The sequence below is a fragment of the Lagopus muta genome, chromosome 6 (assembly GCF_023343835.1).
Source record: "Lagopus muta isolate bLagMut1 chromosome 6, bLagMut1 primary, whole genome shotgun sequence".
NCBI classification, from domain to species: domain Eukaryota; kingdom Metazoa; phylum Chordata; class Aves; order Galliformes; family Phasianidae; genus Lagopus; species Lagopus muta.
Window position 1 is genome coordinate 16,846,058 of NC_064438.1, and position 22,085 is coordinate 16,868,142.

The 22,085-nt window shown below is 64.9% G+C and overlaps 6 protein-coding genes across 21 annotated transcripts; 3 read left to right on the plus strand and 3 right to left on the minus strand.

Moving 5' to 3' along the window:
- Window positions 1-15: 15 nt before the first annotated feature.
- On the minus strand, window positions 16-3,782 carry SERPING1 (serpin family G member 1). Its single transcript, XM_048949735.1, has 8 exons — window positions 3,603-3,782; window positions 2,737-2,806; window positions 2,161-2,659; window positions 1,938-2,075; window positions 1,663-1,866; window positions 1,373-1,515; window positions 985-1,204; window positions 16-626 (listed from the first exon to the last, which is right to left on the minus strand). Exons 2-8 carry the CDS (start codon window positions 2,794-2,796, stop codon window positions 376-378), a joined length of 1,515 nt encoding a protein of 504 aa, XP_048805692.1. The 5' UTR covers window positions 2,797-2,806; window positions 3,603-3,782; the 3' UTR covers window positions 16-375.
- Window positions 3,285-4,606, plus strand: UBE2L6 (ubiquitin conjugating enzyme E2 L6). 2 transcript variants are annotated; one of them, XM_048949762.1, is made up of 4 exons: window positions 3,285-3,400; window positions 3,809-3,898; window positions 4,187-4,373; window positions 4,443-4,606. In XM_048949762.1, exons 1-4 carry the CDS (start codon window positions 3,380-3,382, stop codon window positions 4,604-4,606), a joined length of 462 nt encoding a protein of 153 aa, XP_048805719.1. In that variant the 5' UTR covers window positions 3,285-3,379. The 2 variants fall into 2 exon arrangements, with proteins under 2 accessions (XP_048805719.1, XP_048805720.1); XM_048949763.1 differs by lacking the exon at window positions 3,809-3,898 and having other exon boundaries at window positions 3,295-3,400.
- A 64-nt stretch (window positions 4,607-4,670) lies between these two features.
- SMTNL1 (smoothelin like 1) lies at window positions 4,671-8,089 on the minus strand. 12 transcript variants are annotated; one of them, XM_048949729.1, is made up of 8 exons: window positions 7,016-7,620; window positions 6,812-6,835; window positions 6,557-6,775; window positions 6,164-6,341; window positions 5,610-5,784; window positions 5,225-5,327; window positions 4,992-5,143; window positions 4,671-4,917 (listed from the first exon to the last, which is right to left on the minus strand). In XM_048949729.1, the coding sequence occupies exons 1-8, from the start codon at window positions 7,502-7,504 to the stop codon at window positions 4,773-4,775; spliced, it is 1,485 nt and encodes a 494-aa protein (XP_048805686.1). In that variant the 5' UTR covers window positions 7,505-7,620; the 3' UTR covers window positions 4,671-4,772. The 12 variants fall into 12 exon arrangements, with proteins under 12 accessions (XP_048805686.1, XP_048805675.1, XP_048805676.1 ...); XM_048949718.1 differs by adding an exon at window positions 7,973-8,089 and having other exon boundaries at window positions 6,557-7,518; XM_048949719.1 differs by adding an exon at window positions 7,973-8,050 and having other exon boundaries at window positions 6,557-7,511.
- A 699-nt stretch (window positions 8,090-8,788) lies between these two features.
- On the plus strand, window positions 8,789-9,403 carry TIMM10 (translocase of inner mitochondrial membrane 10). The gene is made up of 2 exons (XM_048949769.1): window positions 8,789-8,929; window positions 9,113-9,403. The coding sequence occupies exons 1-2, from the start codon at window positions 8,859-8,861 to the stop codon at window positions 9,312-9,314; spliced, it is 273 nt and encodes a 90-aa protein (XP_048805726.1). The 5' UTR covers window positions 8,789-8,858; the 3' UTR covers window positions 9,315-9,403.
- A 108-nt stretch (window positions 9,404-9,511) lies between these two features.
- RTN4RL2 (reticulon 4 receptor like 2) lies at window positions 9,512-14,076 on the minus strand. The gene is made up of 3 exons (XM_048949748.1): window positions 13,816-14,076; window positions 11,848-12,332; window positions 9,512-11,198 (listed from the first exon to the last, which is right to left on the minus strand). The coding sequence occupies exons 1-3, from the start codon at window positions 13,847-13,849 to the stop codon at window positions 10,467-10,469; spliced, it is 1,251 nt and encodes a 416-aa protein (XP_048805705.1). The 5' UTR covers window positions 13,850-14,076; the 3' UTR covers window positions 9,512-10,466.
- Window positions 14,077-15,593: 1,517 nt separating this feature from the next.
- On the plus strand, window positions 15,594-22,006 carry SLC43A3 (solute carrier family 43 member 3). Of its 4 annotated transcripts, none has more exons than XM_048949733.1 (13): window positions 15,594-15,665; window positions 17,443-17,656; window positions 17,947-18,076; window positions 18,499-18,545; window positions 18,620-18,696; window positions 18,789-18,881; window positions 19,052-19,191; window positions 19,672-19,778; window positions 20,040-20,195; window positions 20,279-20,392; window positions 20,776-20,962; window positions 21,187-21,310; window positions 21,752-22,005. In XM_048949733.1, exons 2-13 carry the CDS (start codon window positions 17,470-17,472, stop codon window positions 21,905-21,907), a joined length of 1,518 nt encoding a protein of 505 aa, XP_048805690.1. In that variant the 5' UTR covers window positions 15,594-15,665; window positions 17,443-17,469; the 3' UTR covers window positions 21,908-22,005. The 4 variants fall into 4 exon arrangements, with proteins under 4 accessions (XP_048805690.1, XP_048805691.1, XP_048805688.1 ...); XM_048949731.1 differs by lacking the exon at window positions 15,594-15,665 and adding an exon at window positions 15,687-16,070; XM_048949732.1 differs by lacking the exon at window positions 15,594-15,665 and adding an exon at window positions 16,480-17,299.
- The last annotated feature ends 79 nt before the right edge of the window (window positions 22,007-22,085 follow it).

Sequence of the window (22,085 nt, forward strand, 5' to 3'; positions counted from 1 at the left end):
TCCAACAGGAGCCAGTCAGTGACTCAGAGCTTTTATTGGGGCCTCAGACCAAGAGCTGATGGAGGAAACAGAGGCACAGGAGCTGCTGGGGCGCCAGGAGCACCCAATGGAGGCAGAGGATTTGGGAGGTGCGGGAGGATTTGGGCAGAGGTGTGGGAGGGAGAAGGGAGAAAAAGATGTGGCTGAATGGTTGTTGAAAGAGGGAAAGATGGAGTGAAGAGGGAAGGAAAGGGGGAGGAGAGGGTGAGAAGATATAGAGAAGCAGGGAGGGGGGAATGGGAAGAGGGAGAGAGAAGTGTAAGGAGGAAGAAGAGAAGGTAGATAGGGACAAGAGAAGGAGGGAAGGAAGAAATGGAGTGAAGGAAGGGGCAGGCATCAGGCCTGGGGGTCACTAAGGCGTCCCATGAAGAGGGGGATGGCGTTGCCTTCATCCCAGAGCACGAAGAGGAAGGGCTGCAAAGCCTCCAGCTGCAGAGCCGTGCGGGCCACCGAGGTGGCCATGGCACCCGCTGCCTCCACGCCTTTCTCGTCCAGCGTCAGCACAGCCCGGTGTTGCACTGCATCCACTGCCACCTCCGGGCCCCGTGCCAGCCCACACAGCTCCGCATCCAGGAACAGCCCAAAGTCTGCAGCAACCAGACACAGTGCCATTGCCGTGGCATGGAGACAGCAGGGGGTGGGAGCATTGGGAACAAGGGGAAACCAAAGGACACCAGGAACAAATGGGGAATGGCAAACAGCAGGGGATACAAAGGGATATAGGGGACATGGAGGATACTGGAGCCACTGGGGCCGCCAGAGAACCAATGGACACAGGTATACAAAAACACCAGAAACACGGGGGACACTGATGTCACTGGGGGCACTGAAGTTGCAGGGGAAAGGTGCAGGTGACTTACTGCAGGGAGTGATGTCATCATCTGTCAACTTATGTGCAGTAGGTGACATCACTCCAGCACAGGCAGGGATGGGGGGATGCCTTACCCATGTCATGCACGTTGGCCACCACATCCATGGCAAGGTCGAGGTGCAGGCGTGGCAGGGCCACAGTAGTAGGGCGTGTGGGGGTGTTGGCTGCCCTCTGCAGCAGTGCCAGGAAGGTGGGGGGGTCCAGCGCTCGCTCCACAGCCCCCAGGGCCTCTGGAGGTCCCCGTGGCACCAGTACCACCAAGCTCAGCCCCCCACTAAGCTCCAGCCGCCCCACCTGCAGTGTGACATCATAGCCTGGCCTCCTCATTCAGTGCCATGGGAGCGATGCCATAGCCTGGCTTCCCATCAGTGCTCCAGGGATGACATCACCACATCACCTTCCATGCCACAGCAATGACATCATGCTGTGACATCATGCTCCACAAGCACAGGGATGCAGTACCTGGACCTGCAGGTGGGAGTCTGTGAAGGATGCCACAGGGTACTTCTTGCTGGTCATGGTGAGCACATCCACTGGCAGGTGCCCATGGCGCATGAAGGGCAGCAGCATTGTATGCTTGGTCTTGAATGGCTTTTGCCACCGGGCTGCAGGGACACAGTGCCCATGGGGTGGGGTGTTGTGGGGCTGAGGGCCACCAGGGGATGGAGAAATGGAGGTTGGTAGATCCCAAGGTGGCTCCCAAGGTGGATCTCAGGGCAGATCCTGGATACACCCTGGGAACTGTGCCATACCCTGGAAGTGGACAGCACTGAGCAGCACTAGGCGAGGCTCATCAGGCAGCTGAGACAGCAGATGGGGCACAAGCCCGCGTGTGGCCTTGTGCACCCATTCATTGATGCATTGCAAGTCCAGGCTCTCGTTACCACTCAGCTCCCGTGGCCTGGCCTCGTAGAATTGCCATGACTCATTCAAGAAGCGGGGTCGGAGGTGCAGGTCTGCATGGTAGTATGGATGATGTCACCCCCTTGCCCACCCCACTGTTCCTCCCTGCTAGTGTCTGTCTTACCTGGGTGGTGGAAGATCTCTGTGGCAGAGAGCAGGCCTGGCACGTTGGCAAGCTGCCGCAGGGCGCCGTGCATGCAGGTCAGCCCTGGCCGGTACCCCAGGATGGCAGCCAGGCGCTGCTGGGTCTCACCGCGGGCACCTGAGGGCAATGGTGAGGCTCAGAGGGGCCTGGCAGCCGGGAAGGCTGTGGGTGTATGGGCTACACCCCATGGAGAGCCCCTCACCCAGCAGGAGGTGTGACAGCCCTAGGGCCACGTTGAGGGGGGAGAAGAGCAGGTTGGTGTTGGGTTTGGCAGACTCTGCCATGTGCTGGTAGAAGCGTAGGGCAAAGGTGCCCAGCGCCTTGGCCACCTCCTCCTTCTGCTCCCTCGTTGGTGCTCTGCAGGTCTCACTTGGCTCTTCGTCCCCAGGGCACGGTGGGGTGACTGCGCCTGGAGGGCTGCTGGGGGGATCTGTGGTGGTCCCAGGCTCAGATGTGGTCGTGCTCCCGCCAGCAGCAGTGTCAGGCTCCTCGGGTGCTGCCACAAATTCCGCAGGGCCCAGAGGCTGCAAGGCCTCCAACACAGCATCCAGGCTGGGTTCTGACATGGAACTGGACACAGGCTGGGTTGGTGTCCCTGTGTCCCCTGGTGGGCTTGTGGTGGGACGTAGGATCACCATGCGTGCTGGCTGCAGTCTGATTGGCTTCATCCTTCTGGAAGGAGTGGTATCCGGCATGGACACCTGGGCAGGGGGACACTGGTGAGGGTGGGCAGGGGGCAGCTGGCTGCAGGGAGTCCACGTCCCCGTGCCACGCTTACCGGGGTGACAGTGGCTGTGACCGTGGCCACCAGGCACACCAGCAGCAGGCACAGCTTCATGGTGAGCAACCTGGTGGGCAAGCATTGGTCAAAGTATCAGCTGGACACCCAGTAACCCCCATTCACTCCCAACACCCCTTGGCACTCAGCATCCCGTTCCCCACACCCACAAACTACACACCCTCAGCACCAGGTGCTCCCTGCACGACACCACCACCCACCCCGTGGGATGGAGGGGCAGCACCCCGGGCCCACCTGGTGGCCGTCCGGTCGCTCCCCAAGAGTCCGGCCGGCCGCAGGGGGGAACTGGCCGGAGCCAGGCCTGCCTGGTTAAAGATTAAGGAGGGCGGGAGGCCATAGAGGCTTCCCGTAAATCAGCCGGAAGGTGCCTGGGGGCCAGGCTTGGCGGGGGCCCCCGGCTGAAGCGCGGCTCCCGGCACCATACGGCCCAGCCCTGCGTCCCGCCCCGCGCTGGAGGACCTGCCCCCCCCATCGCCATGGCTCTCACCGACCAACCTGCCCCCGCCCACCCGCTCTGCCCTCGGGGAGGGGCCGCAGCCTCTCGCCCCGCCCCTCCCGGAGAGAGCGGCCCCGGGGCGTCCCACCCAGCAGCGGCGGCACCGGGCCCCGGACATCGGTGACCATGAGCAGGCGGCTCGCTATGGTGCGTGGGGCGCGGGGTCAGCGGAGGGGACACCCCGCTATCGGCACCCAGCCCGGGGGGCCGGACCGGGGCAGCGGGGCCGTGAGCGTGTCGGGGCGCGGAGACCCGGTGGAGGCGGCAGTATTCGGGGCGGGGGGCGCGTGCACGTGCACAGGTAGCGCCGTGCGACGGGAACGGATGCCAACAGCGGGGCGCTCAGTACCCTATGCGGCGGTTCCTCTTTCGTTTCCCCGACGGGGACCGCGCGGCGAGGCGGCGTGTAGCGGAGGGTGAGACCGGCCGCTTGGGGGCGGGGCCGGGTGGTTGACACAGCCCATTGGAGGGGACCACGGACCGCCCCGCCCCGGGGCTGAGCCTGGAGGCGTGTCCTCGCTGAGGCCCCGCCCCCTAATCGGAGCCCGCCCACAGGAGCTGGAGGAGGTGCGGCGCTGGGGCGGCGTCCGCGACCTGCACTTGGTGGACCGTGACGTGCTGCGCTGGAGGGGACTGCTGCTGCCTGTGGGCACGAGGGGGCTGGGGCACGGGGCTATGGGGCGTCCTTGGGGGAAGGGGGATGGGAGGGGTACAGGGGCACAGGGAGGTCCCAGGGGTCGTGGGGGGTGCCCTGGGGACATGGAGGGAGTCCTTGCTGGGGCAAGCTTGGGGGGCTTCCCTAGGAGGCATCGTGCAGGGTGGGACAGGGACGTGGAGGGACTCACTCTGGGGGAGGGCATGGGGCAGGGCAGCCGGGGGGGGTGTGCCCCTGTAGGGCAGCTGGAGGCTGAAGCACTCTCAATGCCGCTGCAGAACAATCCCCCCTACAACGTGGGTGCCTTTCGTTTCGAGCTGGCCTTCTCCCCACATCACCCCCTTGTGCCTCCTCGTGTCAAGCTTCTCACCAACATCCACCACCCCGGTGTCGGCCTCGATGGCACCGTGTGCCAGCCCCTCACTTCCCCCGAGAAGTGGGAGCCCATCACCTGTGCCACGCATGGTGGGTGCTGGGGGCTGGGGTGGGGGGCACGGCAAGCACCCTTGCTGATGTCTCCCCTGTGTCCCACAGTGCTGCAGGACCTGCTGCTGCTGCTCGATAACCCCAGCACCGAGCGGGTGCTGCGCCCTGAGCTGGCCCGTGAGCTGAGCGAGAGGCCTGAGGCCTTCCTGCACCAGGCAGAGGAGCACACCCGTCGCTATGCCGAGCCGCGCCCTGACACCCCCGGGCCCTGAGCCCCCACCTCAGTGCCACTTGTCCTGTACATAAAGCTCCCACCTCAATCCCGTGATCCCTCTGCATGATGCTGTCCACACGAGAGATGAGGCACCACGGCATGGCACTGCAAACCTTTACTCCTAGGGGCTGGGGGACAAAGTGGGGAATGGGGCTGGCGAGGCCTCAGCGCTTCTTGGTCTTCACTAACCCCTTGGCCACCAAGCTACGGTACAGCTCCTGCACGTAGGTATAGATGCACTTGGCGTCCGGCACCGTCAGCCGCAGCATGTCTTCCACCTCCAGCAGCTGGGCACAGTCGACACGCTCCCTGCAGGACTGGCATCACCAGGGCTGCCCCACAGGTGGACATGGGCATAGGGATGAGGACAGGAACACACTCACTCTGCGGTGCTGAAGGCCAGGGTGAAGTTACGCCGGCGGTCCTGGGGCTCCAGGCTGCCATAGTCAAAGGCATCGGGGAAGAAGCTGTGAATGAGGGCGCAGAAGGCCAGGCCGCTGCTCCAGCTCCCTGAGAAGTTCTGGATGTCCACATGCTGTGTGGGTGGATAAGCAGGAAGGGGAAGGGATCAGGACACTGCTGGCCCTCTGCCAGCCTCCTGTCCCCCACTACTCACCTGGTAGCCACGTGTCCTGGCACGGCACCACTCCAGCAGCATGGCCTTCACTGAGCCCGTGGCCCCCACACGCTTCAGGTGTGGGGCTGGGCCTGTGGCTGCCCTGTAGCCAAGTCAGTGATCCCATTGGTGCATATTCCCCAGGGGCTCACCACTGGGCAGCGCTATCCTCAGTGTCCCATCTCCCTCTCAATGTCCCCCCCATTGCCCCATGCCCCCAGCTGTCCACTGTCCCATATCTCTCATTGTCCCTTGGCTTTCCCATTCCCCCCAGCACCCCATGCCCTCCAGCCACCCCACTGACCATGTTCCTCCACTGCCTCCCGTTGTCCCCTGGCCTCCCCACTGTCCTCATCGCACCCTGACTTCCCCAGGCCCCACTCACCCCCCAAACTTCTCCAGGATGGCACTCCGTCCATATGCCCGGCTGCTCACTCGTGGCCGCCCCACAGATGCCACCCGGGGGGGCACCCGTCCTCGTGGCCCCACTGCAGACACACCACTGGGAACACAGGGGTGGTGGCTGTGAGCAGGGATAGGGTCACCACTGTGGATATCACCTATGAGAACAGGGTATGGGGATGCCAGCAGCGGGGCAGGGCTATGGGGCAGCCCCAGTGCTGGTTGCTCTTCTGTTCTCACCTCTCACTACCTCTTGAGCCCTCAGTGCTACCAGCTGCAGGGGAGAACAGAGGAGTCAGTAGGATGAAAGCATCCAGAATAAAACTACCTCCCTGGGGCAGCCATAGTGCCTGGGGGCACTGCAGAGAGTCCCAAATGGGGCAAATGGGACGGAGAACAGAGGGACTCTACAGAGTATATGGGGATCTGTAAGGGGACTCTGGGAGAGGGCCCACTGCGCCCCCCATTCCTTATCCCATTCCCCTTCCTGCCTCCCCTGCCCTGGAAGGGGATTCCTGTGCCCACTGTAGCCCTTACCTGTGGGAGATGTGGGGGACACAGGAGGCGAAGGGGATGTGGGAGATACGGGGAACGTGGGAGACACAGGGGAGGTAGGGGAGAGTGGGGTGGTGGGGCTGGCGGCCCCCTCCGTGGGCGAGCAGGGGGGGAACTCAGGCCACAGCTCATCATCCTCATCCTGCAGCCAGGTGGGCTCCTGTGGACACAGGCATGGTGGCTGCACAGCTGTACCACCATCTCACTGCTGCCATCCATCCCGCTGCCGCCACTTTACACTCCAACCCACCCGTACCCTGTGCCACCCCCAGCCCCAACTGTGCCACTCAACCCACAGCGGTGCCACCCCCACCCCACCAGTGCCACCCAGTACCCAGCCCCTGGCAGTGTCAGCCCAGTCGTGCCCCCTCTCACCTGCCGGCCTTGGGTGCTGCCCGCTGCCTCCGGCCTGGGCTCAGGCTTGGCCTCCTCCTGTGGCACTGCACTGCCTCTGGCCTGCCCTTCAGCCTCGTGCTCAGCAGCCTGCCCTGCTGCGGGCTCCTTGCCAGCATCCTCTGCAATCTCAGCCTCGCTCCCAGAAACCCCTGCTGCCTTGGCTTCATTCCCAGCATCCTTTGCAGCCTCCCCCTTAGCCTCGCTCCCAGCATCCTTTGCAGCCTTCCCCTTAACCTCACTCCCAGCATCCTTTGCAGCCTCCCCCTTAGCCTCGCTCCCAGCATCCTTTGCAGACTCCCCCTTAGCCTCGTTCCCAGCACTCTTTGCAGCCTCTCCCTTAGCCTCGCTCCCAGCATCCTTTGCAGCCTCTCCCTTAGCTTCACTCCCAGCATCCTTTGCAGCCTCCCCCTTAGCCTCGCTTCCAGCATCCTTTGCAACCTCCTCCTTATCCTCGCTCCCAGCATCCTTTGCAGCCTCCTCCTTAGCTTTGCTCTCAGCATCCTTTGCAGCCTCCTCAGCCTCACTCCCAGCATCTTTTGCAGCCTCCCCCTTAACCTCACTCCCAGCATCCCTTGCATCCTCCTCTTTAGCCTCACTACCAGCATCTCCCATTATGTTGGCCTCACTCCCAGCATTCCCTGTTACCTCCCCCTTAGCATCACTCCCATAATCCTTCGCTGCTTCTACCTTAGCCTCACTCCCAGCATTCTCTGCTGCCTCCCCCTTGCCCTCACTCCCCACATCCCGTGCAGCTTCCCCCCCAGCCCCTCCTTCAGCTCTGCCAGCCTCCCCCTGCCCCTCTTGTGCCACGCTTTCCCTGCTGTCCCCCCCCACCATCCCCTCTGTGGGCCCTGTTGATGTCTGTGCGATGTCACCCAGGGCTGTGTCACTCGGGGCGGGGGCTCCACCACTTGCTGGGGACTCCATGCTCCTACTGTGGGCTGCAGGGCTGTCACTGAGGTGTCCACTGTGCCTTCATCCCATGCCTCCACCCCATGCAATCTCATTGCCCTTCCTTTGCCCCTCAGTGTTCCTCCTGCCCACCCACCCCAGCCGCCCCAACACAGCCCCCAGTCCCCATCCCATCCCTATTATGTATCCCAGATCCCTCTCTGCCACCCCTCAGCCCATCCCATTCACCCCAAGCCACTCCCCACTCCCCTCTCCCATCCCCAGCCCCTCCTGCCCCCCTGCACACCCCAACCCAACCCATTCCCCATTCTGATTTCTCTCCTGCCCCCTCCCAGCTTCTCCAGCTCAGTCCCAATTCCACAACCCGCTCCCTATTCCCAACTCCGAGCCCCCTCCCTCCCCCCCATCCCGTCCTGTCCTCGTTTCCCACCCCCAAACCCCGACGCCCCCCACACCCCTCCGGCGCCCCGCAGCCCGGCTCACCGCGCTCCGCTCGCCCCGCGGCCGTGTGACTGCCGCAGGTGCCGCCTTCAGTCAGCGTTGACGGGGCGGGCCGGGGGCCGGAGGGGGGCACCGCGGGGAGGGGAAGGGACGGGGGGGGGCGTGGGAGGCCGGGCGGGGCCTGGGGACGGGGGACTGCAGGATGGCACGGGCACAAGGGGGACACAGGGACATGGGGGAAGGTGAGACCTCGGGTACACGTAGGACAAGGGGGGACACGTGCACATGGGGGCACGGGGGGACTTGGAGGCGTCACAGGTGGGGGGGGATATGAGAAACACAAGCGCACAAGGGGACATGGAGGGACACAAGGGGGGGACACGAGAGACAGGCACATGGAGGAGATGGGTGACACGCGTGAGACACGAAGGAACACGAGGGACACTTATATATGGTAGAGAAGGGTGACATGAGGAACACGAGGTACACTGATCCAGGGGAGACACTTGGGGGAAAATAAGAGATACGATCACACAGAGGGGCACGGGAACACAGACGCATAGCAGGCACCGACACACGAGGGCAGAGACGTGCCGGCAGATCCACGGGGACACGCGGAGGTCACGCGTGGGCCGGGCCGGACCCGCTACAGGCCGTGCCCCCAGCTCGGCTGTCCCCGCCCATTGCCTCTTCTGCTCCCACCCCTTTGGGGCGAATTGCGGCCAAAGCGCGCGGCCGCTCCACTCTGCGCCGCGCTCCTCGCCGCCCCGCCCCCCCCCCCGCGTCCTATCAGCGCCGGGGACTCGCTGCTGTCCCGCCCCCACCCGTCTCCTATTGGTCGAGACCGGCGGCGGGGCGGAGCGGCTGAGCGTGTGGGCGGAAGCGCGCGTCCCACGTGCATCCTGCGGGAGCCCGGTCCGGGAGCGCCATGGACCCGCTGCGGGCCCAGCAGCTGGCGGCCGAGCTGGAGGTGGACATGATGGCCGACATGTACAACCGGTGCGCGGCGTGAGGGGCCGGGGCGGGGCCCGGGGGAGTGCCCGTGGGCGGGAGGTGCTGGGAGTGCGAGAGGCGGGGGGGTGTCGCGGGTGGAGGCGGCGGGGGCTTTGCGGATGCTGGGGATGCGGAGGGTACTGTGGGTGCCGGGCAGAACTGTTGGGGTGTGACAGTGTTGCCCTGCAGGATGACGCAGGCGTGCCACCTCAAATGCGTGCCCCCCCACTACAAGGAGGCGGAGCTGTCGAAGGGCGAGAGTGTGTGCCTGGACCGCTGCGTGGCCAAGTACCTGGATGTCCACGAGCGGATGGGCAAGAAGCTGACGGAGCTGTCGCTGCAGGACGAAGAGCTCCTCAAGCGCATGCAGCAGGGCACTGGCACCGCCTGAGCCCTTCCTTTCAGACCCCCCCTTCCCACCACACCAATAAACTGGAGGCTCTGGGCCAGTTGTCTGCTTCCCTGGGCCCCCCAAACCCATTTGTGGTGCTGTGTCAAGGGCTGCCCCGCTAACCTGCTCGTGTTCCCCAACACTGGGTGTGCTGCTGGGACAGCCTTGCATGGGGCCCGGCTGGAGGGGGGGGCACCCCGGGCTGTCTGCCATGCCCACGTCAGCCTCAGAGATAAGCTGGGACCTTCCTTATGCCTTATGGGGTCGGAACAGGGCTGTGCCCCTCAGAGAGAGCTTGCTGGGAGGACACTGGGGAATACCTGGAGAAATGGCCACAAAGGAACACTTGCAGATGGGACAGTGAGAAAACACCACACCTCTGTAGGGACTGTTACTGGGACAGTCACATAAGGATATCTGGTATGGACAGCTGGAGAGGGACAATGCCCTTTCCACCCCTGGAAAGGGACCACACAGAGACACCCACACGGGGACGTGTAGGGGGAGACACATGGATGGAGGCAACCCTGGAGCTGCGCATACAGATACGCATGTGTGCAGGGACACCGGGCAAGGAAGACCTGCACAGCGTTGCTAAATAGGAACACCCAGAGAGACCCTGGCCTGGGGGTGGGCACTGTATGTCCATCCATCTGTACACATGCAGTGCGCCTGTGCCGGCGCGTCCCTGGGGCTGGCTGGAAGTGGGTCAGGCTGTGCGCACACTCGCTGTCCTCACAGCTCGTGGGTCGCATTACGCCCCACCGTGTGCCTGTCGTGCAAACAGGGGGTGTGTGAGGTGCTGCAGGCGTGACAACGGGGTGGCGTTGCCGGGTGTAACGTCGGTGTGTCCGTCCATCAGTGCCGCAGCGAGCGGTGCGTGCGCCCTGGGGCCCTGCAGCCAGCAGCAGCGGTGCCGGGGCCATCAATATTTCACGAGGAAAAAGCGCCGTGACCTGGAAAGCCAGCTCCGCAGCCGCTGGGCCCCACGCTCCCAAAATAAGACCATTTTTAATAAAGAATTCCCAACCGCGCGGTGCCTGCGTGGGTTCTTTTCACTCGGGACGGGTGGGAGCAGAGTCCTGGGGACACCTCCTGTCCCCGAGCACCTCGGGAGGACCTGAGAGGGGTCCAGAGGCCCCCCGGTCGGGCTCAGAGATAGGGTAGGAGCAGGCCCAGCAGGGACAGTAGGGTGGGGGCCGGGCGGGGGGCCACAGCCACAGGGGTGTCCCCGGGGGGGCCGCGGGAGTCACGGGATGGAGGGGGTGGCCGGGGCTGGGAGCCCCGCAGGTCGTGAGGCGGCAGCCCGTCGCGGTAGAAGGCGGAAGGCGGTGCGGCAGGCAGGGTGCCGGGGCGGCCTAGCGCCCGCCCGGGGGTTCCCACCACGGCCACAGCCCCACCGCCACCACCACCCCCGTCGCTGTCATCCTCATCTTTGCCTTCGTCCTCCTCCTCATCCTCCTCGGGGCAGCCATCGAAGTCACGGGGCCGCAGGTGCCGCAGGTCGGTGCCGCGGCGGTGAGGAGGGCTGGCGCAGGGCACGGGCGAGCTGGAGACGCGAGTGCGGCGAAACCAGGCCCAGAGCGGGCGCGCACGGCAGTCGCAGGCCCAGGGGTTGGCGTTGAGGCGGAGGAACTGCAGGGCGGGCAGCGCAGCCAGCGGGTCCCCGGGCAGAGCCATCAGGCTGTTGTTGAACAGGTAGAGGATGGTGAGGCGGGCCAGGCCGTGGAAGGCGCGGCGGTGCACGGTGGCCAGGCGGTTGGCGTGCAGCAGCAGGCGGTCCAGGCTGGGCAGCCCACGGAAAACGCCCTCGGACAGAGCTCGCAGCCGGTTGCCGTGCAGGAAGAGATGGCTCAGGTTGGCCAAATCGGCAAAGAGATCGTCCTGTGGGGAGCAGGTGAGGGACCGGGTGGGTGATCCCATCCCTGCAGGCATAACCCAGCACCTTGATCGTCATCCCAACTCCATATTGCCACCTAACGCCCTGTATCACCTCTGTAACTCATGGATGTCACCCCGACCGCTGCCCTAAGGCCGTCACTGTCCATCTCTCTGTTGGACAGACAGTGCCAAGAGTCCTCCGCCATGCCCCCATCTTTCTGGTGCCACCCATCACCCTGCCCCATATCCTGACCTCAAGGGTATCATCACCAAGAGCTCTTCTGTATGACAGGTATCACCACCTTGCCTCATGCCCCTGCTCCACAGGCAGCATACATCTCCCTGCCTTACGGTCCTGCTCCACAATATCATCCTTTCCTTGCCCCATGGGCATCACCCATCACCTCTTCCATGGGTATAACCAGAGCTCTCTTTCATGTTTCTGCCTCATGGCCACCACACTGCCCTGCGTCTCTGCACCTTGAATATCACCCACCACCCTGCACTGTTACTGTCTGAGATGTGTCCCACGCCCATGCCTGCAAGCACTGCCCACCACCCCCTCAGTGGCATCCCCCATATTCTCCCCAGGGACATCCCATAGCCTTGCCACACAGGGCTGTCTTAGGACCCAGTCCAGCCCATGTCAGACCTGGAGGTAGAGCAGCCCGTTCTCCTGCAGGTAGAGGTACTGGAGGCTGTGGAGGCCACGGAAGATGGCGCTGGGCAGGCTGGCCAGCTGGCACCGGTAGAGGTGCAGGGCCTGGAGGCGCCGGAGGCCATGGAAGGTATCAGGTGCCAAGACACGGAGGTGCGGGTTGTCACCCAGGTCGAGCTCCTCGAGGGCGGGCAGGTGGCGGAAAGTGCCCGGCTGGATGGAGGAGATGTTGTTGGAGTAGAGCCAGAGGGTGACAGTGCTGGGCCCGAAGGTGCCCGCCCGCAGCGCCCTGATGACGTTGTTCTGCAGGAAGAGGCGGCGGGCGCCAGGCGGGAGCCCCGCGGGCACCGAGGAGAAGTTGTTGGCCTGGCAGCTGACGGTGGGCGGCGAGACGTAGCAGGTGCAGAGCGCGGGGCAGGCGGGCGACCCACCGGGCACCCACGCCAGCGCTGCCAGCAGCAGGGCCGCCAGGTGCCCGCCTGCGGGCACAGCGGGGCGTCAGCCCGAGGCTCAACCTGGGGCATTGCCCCTGCATCCCTGGCCCAGCCCCATGCACCCACCGCCCCACACAGGGCCCTCCCCAGCAACCCCATGGAGAGCACCCCAAGGGGTACTGGCTGCCACCAGGCTCTAGGAACCCCCCCCAGTACCATCCTCATCCCACCTGGCTGTTCCCATACCACACAGCCAGGAGCTCCGGGAGCTCTACAGGGCTATGTCCACCCCATATGGTCATGGTCATGGCCATCCCTTAAGGTCAGGCATTCCAAGAGCTCTACAGGGTCACATACATCCCATGTAGTCACATTCTCCTAGGGACCACTAGGGCTACGACATAAGGTCAAAGATCCCGTAAGAAGCCAGTAGGGGAATGCACCATTCAACACGGCCATGCCTATCCTATAAGGCCAGGATCCCACGGTAGCCCTCAGGGACCACACACGCCCCACATGACACTACCCACCCCGTTGGGTCCAGCACCTCACGGGGATTTGCACTCCAAAGAGCTTCCATGGCTTTGCCCCTTGTGATCTCCCCGTGTTCCCCTGGGGCCATACTCCCATGGGACCCCCTCAAAGGAGGGAGGGGGAAGGCTGCGCCCCCCACGCGCGTCCCCGACAGCGGGGCGGGGCGGAGCCACGTGCGCGCGTGCCGCGGCCACGTGCGGGGCGGTGCGCGCGTGGGCGCGGGCTGACGCGCTCCCCGGTGACACGCGCCGCCGCCGCTCCGGGTGTTCGCGCCCCCCGCCCCCCCCTTCTTTCTTCCTCATCTCTTCCCCCCCCCCCCTCCGCCTTCCCAGTGCCCTGCGCTGCAACCCGAGCGCCTCATCCATAATTCAGCCCGGCCTGGCTCGGGCTCCACGGCCCGCTGCGGAGGGAGGGAGGCGGCCCCCCCCGATGCTAGGCGGCGGGGATGGGGATGGGGGGGGGACGCACGGAGGCGTCCGGCGCAGCTGCTCGGCGCCGCCCCCCTCCCCCGGCGCCCCGTGCCGGCGTGCGCCCCCCCGGCGCCCCCCTCCCGCGCCCCATCTGTCACTCCCCCTCGCCGCGGGCTGACTCAGTTCGGAGCTGAAGTCACCGGCTCCCGGGCTCCGCTCCCCGCGCAACCGCCCCCCCACTCGCAGGGTCCCGCTGCCGGCTCCACCCCTCCCCCCCCCCCCCCCCCCACCTCCTACAGCGCCCCGCACCGTCCCCGCTTCCCCTTTGCCCCGCTGCAGCGACCCTATGGAGCATCCACCCGCGGGGCTTTGTGGCACCGCGCACCCTTTGCGCCGCACTGTGCGCCCCGAGGGCAGCGCGCACCCCGCACCGCGCGCCCCGTTAACCCCGCAGCGCTCTGTGCGCTGCCCCGGGGCAGCCGCTGCGTCCCGAAGGCAGCGCCGCGGGTGCCGGGACCCCCGCCCCGCCCCGTCCCGCCGCGGGGGGGTCTCGGGGCCGTGCCCCCGGCCCGCCCCACGCCTACCTCGGGGCAGGTCCCGAGCCGTCGGGGGCCGCATGGCGGGACCGGGCCGGGCGCTCAGGCGCTGCCCGCTGCACGTCGGCTCATGGCCGGTGCCGGGGTTGGGGGGGGGTGCGCGCCCCTTACCCCCCGCTGCGCCGCCGGGAGGAGGAGCGGCAGCCGCCGCCCCGGGGCATGGCACGGGTGGGCTCGGCTCGGCTCTACCCGCGGCTCCCGGAGGGGCTGAGCCCTGCCCGGCGCCGCGCCTTATCCCGGGGCGGCCGCGCTCCGCCCCTCGCCGCCGGTCCCGCCGCTTAACCCTTCCTCGGCCGGGCCGGGCCGTCCCGCTCCGCGCGTGGGGGAACTCCACGGAGGATCGCGGCGCTCCTGAGGAATGTGTGGGAACGAGGTCTACCCACGGGGACGCCCCGCAGCGCGTCCCCAGGAACCGGCGGAGCGTCTCGCAGAGGACGCGAGACCTCCTAGCAGCTCCCACTGGGGACGCGGGGACTCGCGCGTGGGGCCGTGAGCCCGGGGGAGCGAGCTGCGGGGAAGCCCTCCTTGCATGTCTGGACCCTCGCGGGGTTGCTGTGTCCTCGCGGATGGCGGACACCTCGGCAGGGGCGTCCGTGCCCGTGGATTGGGACAGAGGGGCGATCGCGAGTGGGCGCCGAGGCGGCACCCCTCGCCCCTCACCCACGCGGGACCGCGACGCTGTCCGCGGTGCCGGGGCGGGCGCTGTCCGCGGTGCTGGGCTCGGGGCGGGGGGCGGGGGGGTCTCCGCGGAGGGAGCGGCGGCGCGGGGAGCCCACGGAGCGCGGGTGGGGAGGGGCTCGCGTGGCCGTGCCAGGCTGCGGCGGCACAATCTGGCACCCGCCGTGTTTGCGGTGCCGTCTCCGGCGCGGCTCCCGGCGAGCGAAATATCACAAGCTGGAGAGACAGACGCTGGCGGGGAGCGGTGGGCGTTGCGGGCGGCACGGGGCTGACTCAGGGGCCGCCATCCGCTCGCTGTCCCCCGCGATGTTCCTCGGTCCCACTGTGCCATAGCTGTCCCTATTCTATGGGTCCAATGGGTCTGGGCAAAGTGACAGAGGTGCTGGGGCCTGCGGCGCTGGGCACCTCCAGCGTTGGTCCTGTACTTGCATCCACCCACCCGGGGTATGGCGTGGGGGTGTGGGACAGACCCTTGAGCCCCTGGCAGGTCCTAGGAAGGCAATGGCACCAAGATGCGGGTGGAAAGAGATGGGCGATGAGATGGGAGCAAGGGTGGTGGAGGGTGGTGGAAGAGAGATGGATGGATGGAAAAAAAGAAATGATGGATGGGGAGGTGGGGGTGAAGGCATGGGTTGGATGAGGGTGGCAGTGAAAGAGTGAAGGCCAGATGATGAGCAGATGTTGAGCAGGTGTAGGGTTGGGTGGGTGAGAAGCAGGATGGAAGGATGGATGGATGGATGGATGGATGGATGGATGGATGGATGGATGGATGGATGCATGGATGGATGGATGGAATGGGACAGATGGGCAGGAGGCAGGCAGATGGATGGGTGGATGGCTGTGCAGCTGAGTGGCAGGTTGCGGGGTGGCCGGCGCCTGCCAGCAGGGATGAATGGACGGGTGAAGGGATGAATGGGGCTGTGGGGGCGGTGGTACCGGGGGAGGACGGACAGACGGATGGGAGGGAGGGTAGTGAAGGACACGGGGCTGGCGGGTCGGTCACGCGACTAAGGATGGACCCCAAGTTCGGGGGTCTTAGTCCCGGTGACCCCACGGCAGTTCCTGGCCCGCCCCGCCCCCGCCGACGCCCCGGAGGCCGCGTCGGTTCTCTCCGCTCCGCCTCCCGCCTAGAAGGACGAGCGGGCGCTGCCGAGGTGACGGTAAGCGTGCAGTCCTCGGAACCAGCCGAGCCGGGCCGGGCCACGGGGCTCAGCCTCATCCGGGCTGGTCGCATCCCCGCCCCGCCGGGCCGAACAAGGGCGGAGCCGCGGCGATGCCACTCCCGGCAGATGCGGGCGGGCGGCTCCGCGCCCAGCAGGGCCGAACCGGGCCGGGCCAGGAGAGCGGCGGCCGGGATGCTCGAGAGGGCGGTGGGGCGTGCCGGGTAGCGGGTGCCCCGAGCCCGACAGCGACCCTGAGCGGCGGGGCGGGGCGGTCCCGGGGATCCAGGAAGACTGCGGGTCGCGGTGGAAGCAGAGGGGCTCGGGCCGGAGCGTGAGATGCTCGCGGCGGTGTCGGGACTGCGTGGGGCCGAACCTGGGGGCTACGTGTGCTCCCTCCACCACGTGCGTGCCTCACCATGTGCGCGCCCGCATGGCTGCGGGAAGTTCCAGTCGCGGGGGCTGTCAGGGCCGCCTGCTGCGTCATGGGGCTGCGTCTTCGCCCAGTCCTGGGCACCCGCACCCCTCCCCGGAAGCTGACGGGGCCGGGAGGGCTCCAGGTCCACTGGATGGGGCAGGATTGCGCTCAGCATCCTGCAGCCCATCCATACAGCAGCCCCTACAGAAGCTCCGTCTCCTTCCTGGGGAGACCGGTGGCACACAGCGGTGGCGCCAGGCAGGCAGCATTCCTCTTTGCCACAGATCTCCTGTGCCACCCCGGCTTGCGCCCCCAGCCTGCAACCTCTGCTGGGACAGCTAGCTATATATAGTGCCATTCCCCCCCCCCCCCCCCCCTCCCCCGACCTCGGGGCTGAGCCATTGCCATCTGCCCAGGTTAATCTTTAGCCATCCGCCTGTCCCCCATCCAACTAATGAGGCCTCATTAGCAGCCATTACACTGGCTGCAGGGCTGCTGGTGTCACCAGCAGGACCTGGTGACATGGTGATGCTGTGGTGCAGGTGTGGGTGGTGGCAAGTGCTGGGGCTTCAGTGTGGTGTGTGGGGACATGACCTTAGCGCCTGTGGCAGCCAGCTGCAGGTCCCTTGTTTGACACTGGTGGAATGTGCTGGGTTCCCCACCAGTGTCTCATTGCACCCAGGGCCTGTGATTGGGTTCCCGGGGAGGTGCCAGTGTCCCCAAAGGGTGTGTCAGCATGCCTGGCACCGTTGGAGGTTCCCTGGGGATGTGTCGTTGTCGCCAGGGGGTATGTGCCATTGTCCCCAAGGTGCGTGCCGGGGTGCCTCGTAGGATGCAGGTGTGTGCATCAGGCCCCTGGGGGTGTGTCATTGTCCCCAGGTGCTGTGGTCCTAGCAACAGTGCCAGCACCCCCAGGGCTGTGCCTCCACGCTGCGAGTTGTACAGCATTCTCAGAAATGCACCAGATCGGTGTGCCAGGCCCCGGGGGGTCACGCTTACGGAGGTTGCAGGTCCCCAGGACTGAGTGCTGCAGGGAGATAAGGAGGTGGTGCTGGGGAGGGAGAACAGTTCTTTGCCTATCTGGCACCAGCAGCCCTGCCCTCCCCCCCCAGTGATCCCAGCAGAAGTGCACAGTGCGGCCGTGTGCCTCAGGCACCCCACACAGGGATTCAGACCAGGGTCCAAACTCTGCTGCTGCAGTGGCACCAGGGTACAGGTGGGTGTCAGTGGGGGGAGCTGCCCAGGGGACAAGGGATGGAGTAGGGGCCGGGTTGGCCTTTGTCCAGGTGGTTGGTCACATGCAAAATGAGGGACTGTGTGGAGAGGGAGGGCTGTGACTTCCCCGCTTGTCCCCCGCAGAAGCAGCAGAGCCCCGTGCCTGACAGCATGGCGGGGGGTGCGGGGCGAGCCAAGAAGCTGGGCACTCTGCTCTCAGGGCTGCTGGAGTGCGGTGCTTTCTGCGGCATCATCTTTGGCTGGGCCTCCCTCGTCTACGTCCTCAAGAACCTGGGCTACTTTAAGCAGTGGTGCGAGTCCTCGGCCAGCCTCAACCCCAATGGGACGCTGCATCCCGGTACGGCCCCGGTGTCACCATCCCTATCAGTGCTGAGTCCTTGTCCCTGGTGTCCTGGGGGGGCCCTGTTCCTACTGGTGTCCTGGGGGTGCCTCCCATGTTCCTACTGTGTGGTGCACTTCGGTGCCCTGGGTTCCTGCTGTCATTCCTGTATCCCCACTGTCCCAGTGCCCATTATTCCCACTGGCTCCCTGCTTTTCCTGTCCCCAGTGCTGCCCCTTTTCCCCACTTCCCCCATGCCCGTGTCCCCTGTGCTGGTGCTCCTGTCCCCACCGATGGCTGCCTTGCAGACTGCAGCGGGCAGGATGAGCAGTTCTCCTTGGTCTTCACTATCGGCTCCTTCATGAACAACTTCATGACTCTCCCCATGGGCTACGTCTTCGACCGCTTTGGCACTGCTGTTGCCCGCCTCATCGCCATGTGAGTGCTGTGGGGGGTGGCAGAGGGACACATGTGGGTGCTGGGGATGGAGGACCCTTTAGTTGGGCGCTGACGCAGGGCTGGGGGAGCGTTATCGGGAGCAGGGTGGTTATCGGGGCTCCCAGGTAGGGTGGGACTGGTGGAGCCCTGCTCACACGGGGGGGAGGGAGGTGGGGGGCAGCAGTGTTTGTTTCCCAATGCCACCAAATGTCCCCAGGGTGTCCTTTGTTGCCTACAGCCCCCCGTATGCTCTTATTCCCCACTGATGTCCCTAGGGCACCCCTGCAACTGTAGAGCCAGCCTCTTCCCCACATTCCTCCACTTCAGAGGTGCCACATGAGGCCAGTGGTGGGATGCTGGGGTGTTGGAGCACAGGGGTGGGGATCCTGTGCCCCCTTGTGAACACTGTCCCCATGTTTCAGCACCCTCTACACTGGTGGGACCCTGCTCGTTGCCTTCTCCACGCCAGGTGAGACCCACACAGATGTGGGGTGCCCCTACCCCACCCATGTCCCTTGAACCCACTGACACCTGTGTCCCCAGACCAAGCAGTGCTGCTCTTCCCGGCTATGTCAATGCTGTCGGTGGGAGGCATTCTCCTCATCCTCACCAACATGCAGGTGGGAGGCGTCTGAACCCTCACCCCACAGCTCAGGCACCCTGCCTGGCGATGGGGACACTGACAGCATTATGGGGGGGTTCTGTGTGCCAGGTGGGGAACCTCTTTGGGAAGTACCGCTCCATCATCATCACCCTCTACAACGGGGCCTTTGACTCCTCGTCTGCCATATTCCTCATTATCAAGGTGGGCATGGGGTGAGGAACACTGCAGGCACCAGATTTGCCTGTTCACAGCACAGGCACTGAGGTGGGCTGAGGACAGACAGGGGCACAGCTGGGGTCTGACATCTGTGGTGGCCCTGTGCAGAGACCAGTGGCCAGCATGGCATAGTGGCAACCTGTACATGTCCCCAGGTGCTGCATGAGCACGGACTGTCCCTGCGGACCATGTTTCTCTTCATGGCAGCCTGCAGCGTCTGGCACCTGCTGCGCACCATCTTCCTCATGCCCCGCATGCACATCCCTTACCCGCTGCCACCTGCCTACAACTATGGGTAAGGGAGGCCCTGCCCTGCCTGTGCTCCCAGGATGGCAAAACCCATCCCTTAGGAGGTGGTGGTGCCCATCCTGTGGGTGATGGTCATGGGGTCCATTCCACAGGTGGTGGTGGTGGTTATAGCACCCATCTCTTGGGTGGTGGTGGTGGTCATGGCTCCCATCTCTTGGGTGGTGCTGGTGGTTATGGCACCCATCTCTTGGGTGGTGGTGGTGGTCATGGTACCCATCCTGTAGGTGGTGATGGTAGTCATGGTGTCCATCTTCTGGGTGGTGGTGGTCATGGTGTCCATCTTTTGGGTGGTGGTGGTTATGGCACCCATCTCTTGGGTGGTGGTGGTCATGGTGCCTATCCTGTGGGTTGTGGTGGTCATGGCGCCCATCCCATGGGTTGTGGTGGTCACGGTGCCCATCCTGCGAGTGGAGGTGGTGGTGGCACTGGGATGCTGTGGTGGTTGACAAGGCAAGTGGTGCTGTAGGCTGTCATGCCCGGGGCGCTCCCAGTCGTACCGCACCTATGAGGAGAAGCGCCCGCCGGAGGATGATGGGCCGGAGGAAGTGCCCCTGGAGCCCAGTGCCCCAAAAGGTGGGGGAGAACTAGGGCTGGGACTATTGGCAAAGGCATGGGTGGGCATGGCCATGAGTGTGATGGGTGCTGGGAAGTGGGGTGCTGGGATGTGGGTGGTACACAGTCATCTGAGCTGTTGGCCCATGGGTTGGGTGGGGGTTCTTGGTACCACGAGACCCAGTGGATGGATGTGTCAACTGTGGTGGGGACATTTGGGAAATAGGCGTGGCCACGTGTTGTGGGCGTAGGCAGCCTGATGGATGCTTTTGTTCTGTGCAGGCAATGCAGCTGTGGAGCCCTTCTGGCCCTGTGTGCTCTCATGGCTCTTCATGTGGCACGTGGTGTGGCTCTCAGTCATGCAGCTGCGCCACTACCTCTTCATTGGTACCCTCAACCCACTGCTCGACCACCTGGCCTTAGGCAATGAACACCTGGGTAGGGCATGGTGGCTGGGGGGCACAGTGAGCCAGGCAGGGGGCTGGGAATCGGCCCTCTGCACTGACCCTGCCTCTTCACAGTGAGCATCTACACCAACGCCTTCGCCTTCACCCAGCTCTGTGGGGTGCTCTGCGCTCCCTGGAACGGCCTCATTCTCGACTGCCACAAGCGGAACAAGGCCCACCGTGCTGAGGGTAACTGTCCCTATCCCCCCATCCCTCTCTTGGCGCACTGGAGCTGCAAATGTCCCCAACCCCGCTCTGCCTGGGACATGCTACCACCATGCTCTGACCCTGCTATGCCTGTAGTTGTGCCCCCATAAAGCTCTGACCCCCCGCTGTGCCAATGGATGTGCTGCTACAATGGCTGGATCCCACCACATCCATGAACACGTCCCCACCACGCTTTGACCCCGTGAACAGGTCCCCACAATGTCCTTATCCCACCGTTTCCACAAAAGTGTCCCCATGATGCCCCAACCCCACCGTGCCCATGCATGTGACCGTAGCACTCCCTGTTCTTCCCGCTCTACCTGGGGACATGTCCCCACTGTGCCCTAATCTTGCCATGCCTGCAGGAGCCCAGGGGGCACTGGCTGACCTACGGGCATCCGTGCCATCACTGGTGTTGACGGTGACGCAGTGCGTGCTATTCTCCATCTGTGCTGCCGTGCCTATCCTGCCTGTGCAGTTTGTCACATTCGTGCTCCAGGTGATCAGCCGCTCCTTCCTCTACGGGGGCAACGCCGCCTTCCTGGCCATCGCGTGAGTCCTGTGCACCTTGATGTTGGTGGTGGCAGGGGACAGAGTGGTGATGGCAGGGGAGGGAGCAGTGGGGACGTGGGTGGGTAATAAAGCAATAGTGAAGTCAGGGTGGAGGGGGACAGTACAGCGGTGACAGGGGATGGTGGTAAAGGAGGGGGTGGTGGCGTGAGGGTGGAGGTGGCATGGTGATGGGCACAGTGGTGACATGCAGGCTGTTCTGGCAGGTTTCCTCCACAGCACTTTGGGAAGCTCTACGGGCTGGCCATGGCCCTGTCGGCGCTGGTGGCCCTGCTGCAGTATCCCTGCATTGCCCTGGTGCATGGAGCGCTCCAGGGGGACCCTTTCTATGTGAGTGCTCCCCACAGCCAATGGATACCCCATAGCCCAGGGGAGACAGTTCCATGGTGGGGTGGTGGTCAGGGTGGTGGTCATGGATGAAAGGAGGTCCCAGTGCCAGTTTGGATGGGGCTCCTCCCCCACGTGGGGTTGGAAACAGCAGACAATGAGAAGATGGAGTCTATAGTCCATGGCAGGATGGGGCTTATGCTATGGGGGGATGGAGGGCCTGATCTAAGTTTGGGTGGGGATGCTGGCCTATGAAGAGCAGGAGGTTCTGCCCCGTGGTAGCCTGGGGGCACGCTGTGCTGGGGAGAGATGCTAGTCTGTAGTACCATGGTGTGGTTTGCTACTCCAGCACAGGCAGCCTTTAGGGGGCTGAGGAGCTGGCCCCTTGTCTGTTTGGGATCAGCCCCCGGTCCCATGCCCTCAACACCCATCACTCCACCACAGATGAACGTGGGGCTCATCGCCGTGGTGCTGCTGGCCTACGTCAGTCCTGTGGTGGTGGCCCGTGAATGCCGGCGACGTGCCAAGGATCTGGAGGCTGCCTCAAGTCCCCTGGAGGCTTCCGCAAGTGCCGAGACCCCCGCCCAGACACCCCATTGAACCCTGCACTACCATCCAGCTTTTTTCTACTGGACTTTGGGGGAGGGATGGGACTGTGCCGGGGGGCACACTGAGGGGTGGGTGTGCTTGGGATAGAATAAATATTCCAAAGCCTCTGCCTGTGGTGCTGCTCCCACCCAGTGCCCCACACCCTTGGAGCTTCTCCAGTATCTGCTGT

Coding starts and splice junctions, on each gene's coding strand:
- SERPING1 (XM_048949735.1), bottom strand. CDS start 2,796: ATGAAGCTGTGCCTGCTGCTGGTGTGCCTGGTGGCCACGGTCACAGCC. Junction 1,867..1,937: donor AGAGATCTTCCACCACCCAG/GTAAGACAGACA, acceptor ACTACCATGCAG/ACCTGCACCTCCGACCCCGC. Junction 627..984: donor GGCCAACGTGCATGACATGG/GTAAGGCATCCC, acceptor TGGTTGCTGCAG/ACTTTGGGCTGTTCCTGGAT.
- UBE2L6 (XM_048949762.1), top strand. CDS start 3,380: ATGAGCAGGCGGCTCGCTATG. Junction 3,401..3,808: donor TGAGCAGGCGGCTCGCTATG/GTGCGTGGGGCG, acceptor GCCCGCCCACAG/GAGCTGGAGGAGGTGCGGCG. Junction 3,899..4,186: donor GGAGGGGACTGCTGCTGCCT/GTGGGCACGAGG, acceptor ATGCCGCTGCAG/AACAATCCCCCCTACAACGT.
- SMTNL1 (XM_048949718.1), bottom strand. CDS start 7,504: ATGGAGTCCCCAGCAAGTGGTGGAGCCCCCGCCCCGAGTGACACAGCC. Junction 5,328..5,609: donor ATCCTGGAGAAGTTTGGGGG/GTGAGTGGGGCC, acceptor ACTTGGCTACAG/GGCAGCCACAGGCCCAGCCC. Junction 4,918..4,991: donor CTGGCCTTCAGCACCGCAGA/GTGAGTGTGTTC, acceptor CCAGTCCTGCAG/GGAGCGTGTCGACTGTGCCC.
- TIMM10 (XM_048949769.1), top strand. CDS start 8,859: ATGGACCCGCTGCGGGCCCAGCAGCTGGCGGCCGAGCTGGAGGTGGAC. Junction 8,930..9,112: donor ATGGCCGACATGTACAACCG/GTGCGCGGCGTG, acceptor GTTGCCCTGCAG/GATGACGCAGGCGTGCCACC.
- RTN4RL2 (XM_048949748.1), bottom strand. CDS start 13,849: ATGCGGCCCCCGACGGCTCGGGACCTGCCCCGAG. Junction 12,333..13,815: donor GGCTCGGGACCTGCCCCGAG/GTAGGCGTGGGG, acceptor CTGTGCCCGCAG/GCGGGCACCTGGCGGCCCTG. Junction 11,199..11,847: donor ACGGGCTGCTCTACCTCCAG/GTCTGACATGGG, acceptor TGCTCCCCACAG/GACGATCTCTTTGCCGATTT.
- SLC43A3 (XM_048949731.1), top strand. CDS start 16,005: ATGCTCGCGGCGGTGTCGGGACTGCGTGGGGCCGAACCTGGGGGCTAC. Junction 18,077..18,498: donor GTTGCCCGCCTCATCGCCAT/GTGAGTGCTGTG, acceptor CCCATGTTTCAG/CACCCTCTACACTGGTGGGA. Junction 19,779..20,039: donor GGAGCCCAGTGCCCCAAAAG/GTGGGGGAGAAC, acceptor TGTTCTGTGCAG/GCAATGCAGCTGTGGAGCCC.